The sequence below is a fragment of the Sinohyriopsis cumingii genome, chromosome 17, assembly GCF_028554795.1.
Source record: "Sinohyriopsis cumingii isolate HCF-2022 chromosome 17, ASM2855479v2, whole genome shotgun sequence".
In the NCBI taxonomy this organism is placed as follows: Eukaryota; Metazoa; Mollusca; class Bivalvia; order Unionida; family Unionidae; genus Sinohyriopsis; species Sinohyriopsis cumingii.
This window is the reverse complement of record NC_142977.1, coordinates 9,239,768-9,254,988: the sequence shown is the minus strand read 5'-3', so window position 1 is coordinate 9,254,988 and position 15,221 is coordinate 9,239,768. Positions and strand designations below refer to the sequence as shown.

The following is a 15,221-nucleotide window of genomic DNA, read 5'->3' as shown; positions in this document are numbered from 1 at the left end:
TTAACAGATCCTCTGAAAGTGATAAGCCTTTTGTGAACATCCTTCCAACAGCTATTTGTAAATCTTCTCCGTCTCATACCTTCCTTTTTCTTTCTTCTGTTCTTTTTTATTTATTCTTTGCTGTTGTTGGACACATGGGTCATCCAAAAAAATTCATACAGATTTAGATTCAACGATTTAGATTCTCAAATATACAGTAAAAAAACGTGTCCGGCTTACCTTCTAAGAGTTAAACAGAGAAGTCAAACATTTTTGGAAAGGCCCTGTTTGTTTCCAAGATTTTAGATATGTCTTTGGATACTATTTTGAGGAAGGGTATGTCGCGCCTATGACACCTGACTGTGTATAAATACATGTAGCTCATCGGGTTAGGTACTTTATGCAGGAAATTGGTTATTTGCATATCTTGCACAAGAATAGGGACTAGAACTCGATTTTTGTCCAAGAAATGAAAATTAAATTTTCAGATAAAGTAAACTTACTCTAGGACATGCTCCGGTTGTACCCCTCTCAACGCGTTAGCCCCTATGCGGAAAGTTGACAAGGAATCGATCAGTATTATACGACTTCTGAAGCTGATTTATATTTTCGAAACTATTTCACACCTTGATGTTAATGAGGAGAAACTGAACCTTTAGTTGAAGATAAATGCTTAACTTTTTTTTGCTGTATTTTTAGAAAGCTTTAGGAACTAATATCATCTTTTAAGGCCTTGTTTCTGGGTGAAGTGGAATCTAAGTAGCTTGTTAAAATATTGGGGGAAAAAATCTCAGTTGTTATTGTCAGGTGTCTAAAAAGTCATAAAGCTATCATTGCCAGTTATGCTAGCTGTGGCGGAGGTAGTAGTTACAATGACTACGATGGTGGTTATTATTATCGACTTGGCTCTTGTCCTTCTTGTTGGTGGTGTTAGTGGCTATTGTTAACTACTACAGTTCTTAATCTGAGATGGTTGAGTGCTACTTCTAAAGAAAGGGACATGGCTATGTTTGCTGTACACGATCATGTTCTCTGGGTATAACAAGTAAATGTTGTTTTGTAGTAGTAGTAGTAGTAGTAGTAGCAGAAGTAGACCTTACTACAGCATGTGGAGTAAATTAGAGCACGGATGACAGTATCTGAGCTTTTATCATTTATAACAATAATGGCATGCTCTATGTTGATTTTCTCCCGCTTTAACCACTCTTATCCGAAGTTTCGTCTCAGATGCAGCCAAATTAAAATTTAAGTACCATCAATACCAGCTGCAATGGCAAACGTATGATGGGAGTTGCTCCATATAACACACGGGTAGACAATGGGTTTAAAAAGCTACTTTGATCGCAGCTGCGAAAAACAGTAGTGATGCTGGCAATAGTGGATGTATAATAACACTGGATAACTGCTTTTATAAATGCACGAGTGTAAGTCATTAAAATTATAACTGTTAAATATTCACTGTCTCCGAAGTTGAATTTAAAATCTTATTTTTATCCTACCTACTGTATATTGTTAATGAGGTTACTTGAATTCAACTTTGTTAAGGCACTGTCTTGTATTTGATATTATGAATTTGGTGTCTTGCATTTGACGTTGCTAATGTGATGTCTTCCATTGAACATTGTTAAAATGGTGTATTTAATTCGACATTGTTATTGCGGTGGCTTGTATTTGACATTGTTATTGTGGTGGCTTGTATTTGACATTATTAACGTAGTGTGTTGGGATAAATGTTAAGATGGTGTGTTGCGCTGAACATTGTTAGGGCGGTGTTTTGCAGATGACATTGCTAAAGTGGTGTCTTGCACTATAAATTGTTATGGTGGCGTCTTCTACTTGACGTGTTAAGGTGGTGTCTTGCATTTGACATTGTTAAGGTGGTGTCTTCCACTGAACATTGTTAAGGTGGTGTCTTGCACTGAACACTGTTAAGGTGGTGTCTTGCACTGTATGTTGTTAATGTGGTTTCTTGCATTTAACGTTGTTAAGGTGGTGTCTTCCAATGAACGTTGTTAAAATGGTGTTTTGAATTCGTCATTGTTATTATGATGTCTTGTACTTGAAATTGTTAAGATGGTGTGTTGCACTGAACAATCTTAAGCTGGTGTCTTGCATTTTACAATGTTAAGGTGTTGTCTTGTACTCGACATTGTGAATCTGGTGTCTGCATTTGACGTTGTTATGGTGGTGTCTTGAACTGGGCATTGTTTAAGTTGATTCTGCTCATATCTTTCAGTCTACCTTTTGAAAACCAAAAATTTTTTTCGTTGTGTATTCGGATTGTCTCACCAACGATTAAAGACACTCCCTACCCCTATTTGTATCATTATATTTTCATAGTCTTTGAACTTTGACAAGATTTTATGAACGTGTGAATGCGATGGTGGATTAGTTGTCGGTTACTTTTGTCTTTCTTAAATTAAGACGATATGTGTATTTTTCATAACAACATCTATTATAAGCCAAAGTCAGAAAATAAACGAATATGATAAATGTACAGAATGTTAAAACTATGACGATTTAGAACTTCATTTCACATATACCCGTGTACACTATAACAACATGCATAGACCATTTATCAAAATTATAATCACTTTATTTCAAATGCAACAAAACACAAATAGCTAAATTTGTATTTTCTTTACTCAGGTCCTGGTTACTTGAATGTTTCATTATTTAGATAAAATGTCCATATTAGTTATAGAATTTATATACTTGAAATGGATTTTCTTAATATTTATCATTGTTAACATCCTTGAGCCAATTATCGTTGTCGTTGTGAAAGTTGATGCTTTTGGTGTAGAATTTCCTCTTCGCTACTTTGTCGCACATGCTGATATCCATCGGTAGTGGAACAATGACAAGTTTTGCCCTTGTGAATGAAAGTAGAACAAAACTATATAATATATTTTATCTGCGTCTTTATTATGTATTATCGACACCGTTCAATAATATGGATTACCGATAGCATTAAGTAAAATGCACTATAGGCATCGTTAAGAATTATGTATTATCGACACCATTAAGTATTATGTATTATCGGCACCATTAAATATTATGCATTATCGGCACCATTTATTATGTATTATCGGCACTATGAAGTATTATCGGCCCCATTAAGTATTATGCGTTATTGGCACCACTAAGTATTATGTATTATCGGCACCATTAAGTATTATGTATTATCAGCACAATAAAGTATTATATAGTATCGGCACAATGAAGTGTGTGTGTGTGTTGTGTGTGATTTAGATTTTTACCGTAGCTTTAAAAAAAATTCAGTCATATCGCTACGATGTTTGCAGTGTGGCAGTTTATAGTGATGTCTAGCACTGGGGCATCATGCCGCAGACATGTAGCATAATGTCCCACCCATTCACATTATCCTGACACCAGTCCGACCAGTCCTAACACTAACCTCTTAATGCTGAGCGCAAGCGAGGCAGCTGTTAGTACCATTTTTGTATGTCTTTGGCATGACTAGGCCCACAACCTCCCGCATCCGAGGCGGACGTTCTAACCACTAGGACACCGGAGCGGTCGTGCAGTGGAAAAATTAAGTATTATTTATTATCGGCAGCATTAAATATTATGTATTATCGGCACCATTAAGTGTTATGTATTATCGGCACCATTAAGTATTATGTATTATCCGCACCATTACATATTATCTATTATCGGCACCATTAAGCATTATCGTCACCATTACATATTATGTGTTATCGGAACCATTATAGAAGTCTTATGCATTATTGGCACCATTAAGTATTATGTATTATCGGCACCATTAAGTATTATATATTATCGGCACCATTAAAAAGTATGTGTTATCGGCACCATTAAAAAGTTTGTGTTATCGGCACCATTAAGTATTATGCATTATCGGCTTCATTAAAGGTTATGTATTTATCGACTGTAGATCGTAATAATTTATGATAACGTATATGTTGCTTTCTTCTCCTGTGTGTTATATTACGTCTTAGACTCTTTCCAATAAAGTTTTTCTTTGCCCCCAAATATTAAATAGCTTTTAGACCCTACTTATATGCTAGTGTTTATACAATAAAAATTTTATTCGGAAGAAAGCACATTATATTTCATTTTGGCTTGGTAATGCAAATCGATAATGGCTGGTGAATTGAAAAATATTTAATTTCAATCGCTGCGACATTGCATGTATTTGTTCAGGTACCTGCATAAGCGCACGGAAGGACGTGTGTGTGTGTGTGTGTGTGTGTGTGTGTGTGTGCATAGACCTAAATATAATACCTTTGTCTCTTGTACACGAGGAGAAAAACAACAGTCATGGCGATGACAAAAATTATGACAGTACAGGCAATCAAAGCTGTTGACACTGTAATGAAAGAAAAGATTGAGGAAACGAAAACTGTATGGGGTTAAAGGCAAACCCATTGTATACACTTTTGCAAGACTGTACGTGTATATTTTTCTTTCGGAAGTGTCTGAGAGAGGGAGCGACAGAGACTGCAATAGAAAGGAGAGATTTGCATTGATGAAACAGCGCATATTTTCCATAACTATTTTTATAAAAAGTATTACTATGGGAATAACGAAAATACTTCGCAAGAAAAGTACTTAAAACTTACACGATATTAATTCCTTCACCAAATCCAAGCTGAGCTGAACTGTAAGAGAAACATTAAATATGCAAATTAGTTGTCATAGGTAAAATGTACATGGAAAAAATTGGTAATTGGAAAAGAAAAGAAATTTCTTCGTCATCATCAACTAATATGAATCTGGGCAGGACGTACAATTTAATGGATCTTAACGGATGTCCATTTTACTGACCATTATCAGTTGAACAATATTCTGGAGTAGATCACTTTTTCTAAAGAGATAGGTGATGATAGTTTTTCATCCTTATTGCAAGTGCTTGACGTCCCTTATCCAGCGCGTGTTTGCTAATATTGTAAAGGTGTATGAAAATATTTAAAGTTGTTTGTGTTTAGATAATTAGATATTTAATAAATGACCAGTTCTTCGACATCCAGTATAGTTTCAAAAGTTTTGTAAAGAAGATGACATGTAAAATATTATGAAACAGTAAGAATATGTAATGTAAAAACAAACAAAAAACCCCAAAAAACTCCATCTTATAGGCTTAATAGAATGATAGAAGGATGGATAAAAACTCCATCTTATAGACTTAATAGAATGATAGAAGGATGGATAAATCGAAGAAACTCCTACTGTCAGTATTAGAACAAAGTAATTCATGGGAGAACACATCCCTTGTCACTAAATAACACATGTGCAGTTTACCCCTGTCTGAGTAAAATCAGGTCTCCACTGTCCTAGGTGAAGATCTGACAGCGATCGTTTAGGGATCATGTCCTGGTGACCTTTGAATTAGCCAATGGAAATTCAGCTATCATAAATTTGAAAGTGAATCAAATCATTCGGCACGTATGGAATTAGACCACAATTAACAGTTCCGGTTCAGTACCCACAACTGTAGTCCCAGTCTATTTTTAGAGCATTTTTCCTGTCTCCTTTTGGTGGTGATACAAGAGTTCGATTTAGGCAATCTTGGTGTGGATTTAAAGGTGTTTATTCTTTATAATATGAGCTTATGGTGTTGTTGTCTGTGTGTGTTTAGGCGACAGTATACAGTAAGGTCTTGGTGATGATCCGGAAGTGAAGTCTGTGTTCCATTGCACGTTGGTTTGTTTTGCAGTCCAGCCCCTCAAAAAAAAAAAAACGCCGTTGAACCTATGACAAGAACTTCACCGTGAAGATATATTTCAAGGTATTGTAGATTAACATATTATTTGTATTGGTTGTCATACAGTGGAAAGTTCAGTCCTGATACACAAATGTAGAGAATATATAGGAAAATTAATTGTGTTCTGTGTCCTGTTCAATATATATGCTCTTCAGCCATTCTGCTAAGTGTCCCTCAAGCGAAGATATAATAATTCATCTAACTGGCTGATAATATCAGCGATTATGGTAATAACATAGGTCACCAGAATATGACCCCTAAGTGGTCGTTGTCAGACATTCACGTAGGACAGTGGAGAGCTGATTTTAATAAGATTTCAGTTTATAACCCCCCAACGTAGAAACTATATATATATATATATATATATATATATATATATATATATATATATATATATATATATATATATATATATATATATATATATATCTGTGTGTGTCTGTAAACAAATAATGTTCCAAAATATATAATAGATAAAGTAATACTATATTTTATCACTTGATAGTGTTGAGAATCGGATCCACGAATATCGTTTAGCCAGGGGTATAAACATGTAGGCAAGGAGTTTGAAGAACGGAGCCAATGGTGGGGACATAGAGGCGAAGTCCCCTGAAACTTCTGCATTTTAAGCGTTTCCAGAGTATAATTTTAACCATACATTGAAAGCCTGCCTGTAATCTATGAAAGGTTAAAGTAGTTTCGCAATCAGTTTTAATTTTTTGGGGGTGCGGGGTTGGGTGAGGTGGAGCGTGCGTCGGCTCGGCTCCCCTCATCCGTTCCAGGTGTTATATAACATCACTGGAATAAACTGACCGTGTACTTTACATGCATTTCATTCCTAATATTTTACTTGTTACGTTTAGTATTCATTAAATGTCACAAACCCTTGCAGTCCTCTTTCCCAATGGATCCACGTCCCTCTGTGGTATAGCCTGATGGACACTTGTTACATCTGCTTTGGCCGGGCTCGTCTTGGTATTCTCCGTAGTCGCAACGTTGACATTGGTCATCAAGTAGATACGCCCCTTTTCCACATGGCACTGCGACAAGAAAATATGTCAACCATAAAATGCTTAATACAGTTAGAATGTTAGTAATATATCGTTATAAGTCTGACTTAGAATTGAAAGATTTAGACATGAAGAAATTAAAATAGTTTATCAAACAACGTCATTATCACATGGTTACTTATATAATTAATCAACCAACGTCGTTATCACGCAGTCTTTTACAAATGTAATAAGCCATCATCCTCATTACACTGCGACGTACATGATTAATCAACCAACGTCGTTATCACGCAGTCTCTTATAAATGTAATAAGCCATCATCCTCATTACACTGCGACGTACATGATTAATCAACCACAAGGTGACATATAATTAATCAACCAACGTCGTTATCACATGGTTACTTATATAATTAATCAACCAACGTCGTTATCACATGGTTACTTATATAATTAATCAACCAACGTCGTTATCACATGGTTACTTATATAATTAATCAACCAACGTCGTTATCACACAGTCTCTTACAAATGTAATAAGCCACCATCCTCATTACACTGCGACGTACATGATTAATCAACCACAAGGTGGCATATAATTAATCAACCAACGTCGTTATCACATGGTTACTTATATAATTAATCAACCAACGTCGTTATCACATGGTTACTTATATAATTAATCAACCAACGTCGTTATCACGCAGTCTCTTACAAATGTAATAAGCCATCATCCTCATTACACTGCAACGTACATGATTAATCAACCAAGGTCGTTATCACGCAGTCTCTTACAAATGTAATAAGCCATCATCCTCATTACACTGCTACGTACATGATTAATCAACCAACGTCGTTATCACGCAGTCTCTTACAAATGTAATAAGCCATCATCCTCATTACACTGCGAAGTACATGATTAATCAACCACAAGGTGACACATAATTATTCAACCACCTGCTTATCACGCTGATTTACATGATCAATCAACCTTACTTCTTATTATATGAGGACTCACATAATTAATCAACCAACCTCTCTTGAGTAATCAACCACCATCCTCATCTCACTTACTTTAGAATATTAGAAAATGTATACAGACATCATTTAATTCCATTTGGCTGTGAGATGGTTATATTTACCATCTGTCTATCTACATACATACTGTACTAATAACTTTTCACCATTACGTACCACAGTAATGATTAACATTAATGAGTCCGTCTGGGCACATAACGCCACTGGTGATCTCTATCAAATTGTCATCAACATAGAAGTCTTCGTCGTACACGTTAAGGGTAAAACTACCACCATCGGCTGCTTCAAGTATTTCCCTAAATGCGTTGTCTAAGGCGTAAAGGTTCGTGTTGCTGTCGACTGTAAACATAACAAGTGTAAATAGAAATAAATAAAAATAAATAAACGGAAGATTTAAAAACTGAAATAATTTATACTAGAAAAGTAATGGAATGAAATGAAAGGTATATAAAACTACAATGAGACTTACGGGATAGAATGCAACAAAACATGTAACTTCTATTACAAACCAAACATTGGTCTAAGAATATTTGGTTAGTACGTATGCATGTAAGACGCTAGAAAAGAAAAACAATAAATAAATGAAAGGGTAGAAGATTTCTTTCATCCCTTTAGCACCTTCACTCCATACCGTGACTTCTTTCCATTATACTACTACTACTACAACTACTACCATCAACACAACAAGCATTACGACTTTTCTGAATTAATTTCAACCTTAATTACACAGTTTATCAGCTACTATAAAACCGAGTACTATTATAACTTCTTTGTTGTTATGTGCTGGTAAATTAGTGGAAATCTTTCATCCGGACGTGAACTAATTTCTTTAGGACATTAAGTATTTAAGTGAGGTTTAATGCATCAGCTTCCAGTTCAAAACTTATATTGGACATTACCAAGAAGAATGTTTTCGTTTGTTTAATATGTTCGCAATAATCATTCTTTCCACATTTATATTAGGCATATACCATATTCTTAATAAAAATTCATTTTACACTCAATTGTACAATTGTCACTTAGGAATCAACTATTTAAAAGAAGGTGATGCATAACAAACGTTGTCTTTTTCATTATTATTAATTCACGTGAATAAAGCAATTTATCCAAAGTAATTAATGGACAAATATTTTACGTTTAATGACTCTGTCTCCATTGGGCAAATATATGAGAATGGTACTCACCGGATGGGCTGGTGGAAAGAGTTATCACAAAACCAACGGTATTATGATTAGCAGATCTTGATGAACGACCAGATCTACAGTTAATAATCTCGACGTTGTCCTTTGCACAGCTTCCAGTGTTGACACAGGACAATGAATTTATAACTGGCTCAATTTGGGTCCGTACCCGATGTTGAACGAAAGACTCATCCGTGTTACAGTACAGATCTCTGTACAAGGCCCTGTAGGTTATATTTATTTTATCTGCTGGTGAAATCACTGTAATATATGAAGAAGACACAAGAATGCTAAAATATGTATGAATACCAAAAATCAAATAATGATAACAGTAAAAATCATTTCGCAAGACCTGTATAATAACGGATAAAGTGAAAATGCGTGATGAACGTAAGGACAGGTTGTAATCCAAGGAAACATTAATGTTAAACTTCGCCAAGCTAAGAAAGGATCTGCAAATAGAACTTTGCAGTCCTCTCATTGACTTTTTGCAAGCACCAATGTTACCCATTAAAGATTGCTGGAAATATTTTTGCACCGTAAGTTACGTTTAAATATGCGTTAGTGCCATTTGAAAGACATAAGAAATACAAACACGTACGTACTTTGTACTCCCTAAAAGGTATAGCAATAAATTAGAACTACACTATAGATGGTATGAACCAGAAGATTCATGTGTTTAAAACTCCAATATTGAAAAAACAAACATTGCGTGTATTCTATTTTAAAAACTAATTGTGTGTATACTAATGGTAAGATTTAGTTCTAAGCAGTCTTGAATCGCACTTTGCACATTGTTTCAGCTAATCTTTTGTCAGCACTAATTGTAATCATTTATAGACCTCTCTGATATTTCATGTAATACTGGACACATGCGCTTATATCTGAGATTACTACAGTGTGTATTAAACAAATAACCAACAAATCCAGCTACTTAAAAAATACAAAACTAAAAAAGGCAAACTTTTAAATGTAAAATTGAGTTTTTAATGGATTTTATGTAACTGAAGAAATAATCAACGAAAAACAGTGGTGAGTTCTTTTAGTTTGAATCAAATGTATATGATTGGACTCTGCAGATTTTAAAAAAATTGTCATTGCGTAGCGTACGTTTACAAAAGCGAGGGAATAAAACGAAGAACGCAAATTACCTTGACAAGATGGAAGTCTTCTGTAGGGATTGTCTTCTGTTTGGAAATTCCACTCATTAAATGTCTCCGGTCCGCAAGTGTAGTAATTCAGCGGTTCTATATCAAATTCAAAGCCTTCATCACAGTGCACCGTGCAGTTGAGTGTCCCTGAATTATTTTGGCAGAGTAGTGTCCCGTTATCCGGTGACCTTAGCTCCTCACAAACTGGAAATGAACAACACATTTCCACAGCAGTTATTTCCTATGATTTAGAAGTTCATATGTAAATAAGATAACATGTCGTATACAATGGTTCTTTCCTGTGATCAGTTATCCTAATTAATAGTTCCATAGTCAAGGTTCAGTACTATCTTTATGATATATCGTAAAGAAAGCAGGTAAATATCGAATACTTACTTTGCTATTATGTTATCATAGGTAAACCGAGGAACAGACAAATGACATTATACTATCGAATTATTCATCCTAAATTTAACATTCGTCCTGCATAACGAGTCACTACGACTGCCAAGAGACTGATATGGCTGACAGGAAAACAAAATCGTTAGAAATTATGTTTTAAGCAAAGGTTTATTCGAAATATTTATTCTTGTCTGTAAAAATTGGTTATCGTTATCCCTCTCATATGTTCGTTTGATGTAGAAAAAGAGGGTACCATACTTTTCCGAAAGAAACCAATATTAATGATGTTTTACCTCGACATTCTGTTTCGTTACAATAGTACGTATCCTTGGCTGGTCCTTCACATTCTTTTCCTCCATTGTCCGGCGATGGGTCATTGCACATTCGTGTACGAACCTTAAGTCCTGCGCCACATGATCTACTGCATTCTGACCAGTTAGACCATGTCCCCCACTGTCCATCCACTACCAAGACATACATACAAATTATAATATAAAAGACGGTTAGACTGAGAAATAATTTTTAAGATTACTAGAGTGTCCATCTTATTTCTTGAAAAAACTGACAGCGAAATACATTGGCACATATCGGTAACATCTCGTTCCTAATCTTAGTGTTTCTGAGCATTATTTATGCCTATAGTCGATTGTTATTTACTTACGTTTCAGGCACTTAGTAAATCAGCTAGTATTCGGAAAAATTATTACTGTCCTGAAAACTGCTACGTGATCCTGATTGATCTGAAAATGATGAACGCCATAATTTTTAAGCACTAAGTACGAGTAGGAGAATGATGAAACCAATGATATTTATTGACTTTAGTTTGAAATGACATGCAATGGAGGAAATTATGTTCAGGCCAAGTTTATATAATTTGTTTTTACAGTAGCTAAAGCGAAGATAGGTTATATTTATTTACTTGGCGCTTAACTATTACTAGGTTTAGCAAAGTCTCAAATTAAAATTTTGTAGTGACAATCACGGATCCACCATTGACTGTTATCCTATTCAGTTTCCTTCCTTGCAAACGATGGTGGCATACCACAAAATCAAAATGATAATTAACTAGCTTTATCATCTCTCTTTTTAAAACTATTTGATGAGCAAATTATTTATCATCCCAGCTATATAAATGTTTCTATCTCTCCGTATGCAGATCTGTCCCACCTTCTCGGCATAATAACTTTTAAACTTTGACATATGTCAAAAAAGCATGATATACACCTGAAATGATTAACTGTATCTTAAATTTGCGATAACAAATGTTGTCATCGTCGGGGCAAATATCGACAAAATAGAGCTTATTAATAATAATGAGTATACGACCATAAAGAAGATTTACTTTAACATTGAGGAAATCTATTCCTACCCTCCATCCCAGCCCCACCCCCATCCCGCTGGCGGAAGTCGTATTAAGTTTTATTTCTTCCCCGCTGGTGGAGTTTATTTCATCCCCGCTGTGGTATTTATATGAGGTTTTCTGATTTCTTTGGACACATTGTACAGTTTTCCAATTCTAATATGCTTGCCTCACATTAAAAGAACAAAAAAAAAACAAAAAAAAAAAAAAAAAAAAAAAAAAAAACACAAGAAAGCTTAAATAACTGATTTCTAGTACTGGTTTTATGTATGAACAAGCAAACCTGTTTTGATTTCACAAAAGCTTCCAGTAAATCCTTTCGGACAGATGCACTTGTATCCTAGAACACCATCTTTACATGATGCCCCATTCATGCAAACGTTTTCTCCACAGTCGTCTATATTCACTTCGCACTTTTGTCCAGTGAAGCCCTGCATACAAGTGCAAGAATAAGTCTGCAAACCATCCTGACATATGCCATTTACACAGGGATTGCTGGTGCATTCATCGTAATCTGTAAGCATAAGGAACATACTAATATTGCACTAATTTAGGATACATCAGTGTGCTTTAAATTTATTTTCAAAAGCTCGCTTTGAGTTACTCATGCAGTAGAGATAATACAAATAATACTATCATACAGGTACCAAGATTCAAACCTAGGTCCGCGGGTAAACGGTACCCATCGCCTTGCCTGCACACACCAGCCATTATTCCATCACGATTAAACACAAATCGCCAAAAACTGATGCTACTTAATCGGTGTTACATGCATTCGTGTGTAACAGACACACTCCCGTGACGACCTAATAATTAATTCTCATCTATCTACACAGTTATTCCGGATTCCTATGAAAGAAATTAAAAATTCTCTTACTTGTATGATAGTATTATTTGTATTAAATATTAATTCTGCCCCGTATTATCAAGCGTTCTCCTAAAGAATCCAGAGACAGCACTTTCCGTTCTGTCTGGTGTATATCTATAATTCTCTCTCTCTCTCTCTCTCTCTCTCTCTCTCTCTCTCTATATATATATATATATATATATATATATATATATATATATATATATATATATGCTTTTTACAGTGTTCGTCAGGCATGAATTTCATGCCACACTAACAACTAAAAACCATTAATATACCTTAATCACTGCTTCATTTTGAATATAAATACATAAATCTCTTCACTGACTCGGGTTGAGATAAACATGTCTTGTGTTTCTTACTAAATGGTCACTGATGGAAATATAGCATCCTCCTTGACTCAGTCTGTTTGCTGCCTTCATATTACGGAAAGAATGTTGGTGTGTACTGTTGCATGCCCAATGAGTACATAATTTCATTCAATTTCTCTATAGTCCTATCTATAATCTGTGCTCTCTTTATTATCTTAATTGAAATCCGTAGAGAGTAGTAGCTGGCTTGAAGACAAATTCTTGACTCCAATGCTTCAGTCTGAAAGCTCGTTGTTGTGACTGCCTGCAAGTGCTTAAAACAAAACTGAATTGATTGGATGAGATATTAATTTTTCAAAAGTCACATGCTTTACTTCAATGTTTGTACTCAAATTATTGTGTATCTTACCATCACACTGACTTGGCATCTGTGTAACAGCGCCAAGAAGCACTGCATCTTCAAAGTCGAACCAATCTACAAGATCCCCAGTTAGTTCGTTGAAGCATTTAGTTGGTGATGGCAAAATTTGTACATCAACGGACTTCCATATATTCAGCTGTGAAATGGAACCGACTGTGTGTTCATCTTGCAAAAGAGAGAATGATTCTTATATTAGAGCAAGAAATAATAAAAGCAGAAATAAAAATAATAGATAGTAGAAGCGCCCCCCCACCCCCAACAGACGTGAAATAAACCGTATATATATATATATATATATATATATATATATATATATATACATACATACATACACTGGGAGAGCAGATTAACACATTCGTCTGCTTGCAGATCCCGTATAGCGATACGAAAATGTAAACGACAAAATTAATATTACCTGACCAGCATGACTCTAATATATTTTTAATATATGACAGAGCTGGACTAATCCCATGTTGTTATTTTAATGCCGTCGTACAGAACATTATAAACCAAATTTATAAAACTAATCTACCATTCTCAAGACGGAGACTCAATAAAGGTGGGATCATGGCTATTATTTTACAAGTTGAAGTCAAATTGACTGGACCACTGACTATTTTCTTGATCACATACTAATTTTGTGATTGCAAACAAAGAAGTAAATGAATGTATTTACAAAAGGAAATGTAAAGATTTCCAGGAAATCGGAAAACGTGATTACCTTTGCATTTAATAGACCAGAGCATAGAATGTGGAGGTATTTGACTCAAATGAAAACAGACGTTTGGGTAACTTTTTATAAGAGCTAGTTGACAGATGCAATAAAACGCATCACAATTTCGGCATCCGTGTTAATGATAATTCATCAAGCCTCCAGTTAAATCAGTCAAGGACAAAAACATCTTAACTATGTGGACCAATCTATCTGCTTACTTGACAACTGATACGTTGTAATCTCCATACTGAAAATGGTAAAACCTTTAGAATTTCAAAATAAATTAATAATTGAAAAGGGAAATCTTCCTAATTTCCCATGAAATATTCAAAATGAGACAAATTAGTTTAGGTAATTTATATTTTACAAACTGGCAGCTTGAATTGAGACGATATAGAGGTCATCTTTTGTAAGCATGAAAAAAAACCCCATGTAATAAGATTAAATTGATTCATTTATTTACAATCAAATAAAATGTGTGTATGGTTGTAGCAGCATGTTTTAATTTATTTACATCCAAGAAATTAGTCCATGGTCCTTTAATGTTTAATGTCTTTGCAATGAAAAATCACTCTATGATCCAGTAACTTTTTTAAATTTTGAAATAATATCGTTGAGTCATCGGATCTAAAAATTTACTAAATTTGTTATTTACTGTTCTGGTTTCCATGAATAGTTTCCAAAAAATAATTCATGGGATTATACAAAATTCACATTAGGTCCGATATTTTATATATTGTATCTTGTAAGTCTTCCGTGTACTTACACTATTGACCAAAATTAATTAGGAATTTATTTGTATCATCGCTGATGCCAGTGTTGAGCACAATCAACTGGCAAACTGATGACAATAGTGAGGCAAATAAATACAACATAGACCTAATATTGCGACAAAGGAACTTATAATAAAGTAGACAAACCTGAAAAGTCTCTAAGCTGTAGTCTCCATAATATTACACATATGAGTACGTAATATCATATATTGTATACAAACCCCCTAGTACGATTTCTGTAATTGTTTCACTTTGATTACAGCC

The 15,221-nt window shown here is 34.6% G+C and overlaps 1 protein-coding gene across 1 annotated transcript in view; it reads right to left on the bottom strand.

The window, feature by feature from the left end:
• Positions 1-2,643: 2,643 nt before the first annotated feature.
• The window catches only part of LOC149777721 (sushi, von Willebrand factor type A, EGF and pentraxin domain-containing protein 1-like), a 49,848-nt gene continuing 37,270 nt past the window's right edge, over positions 2,644-15,221 (bottom strand). The window contains exons 10-18 of the mRNA XM_089940430.1: positions 13,458-13,634; positions 12,153-12,383; positions 10,803-10,973; positions 10,108-10,311; positions 7,932-8,114; positions 6,613-6,768; positions 4,587-4,625; positions 4,249-4,333; positions 2,644-2,851 (exon numbers count right to left, since the gene is read on the bottom strand). Coding sequence (XP_089796556.1) covers positions 2,710-2,851; positions 4,249-4,333; positions 4,587-4,625; positions 6,613-6,768; positions 7,932-8,114; positions 10,108-10,311; positions 10,803-10,973; positions 12,153-12,383; positions 13,458-13,634 — 1,388 coding nt within the window. The 3' untranslated portion in view covers positions 2,644-2,709. The remainder of the gene's footprint in view (positions 2,852-4,248; positions 4,334-4,586; positions 4,626-6,612; positions 6,769-7,931; positions 8,115-10,107; positions 10,312-10,802; positions 10,974-12,152; positions 12,384-13,457; positions 13,635-15,221) is intronic.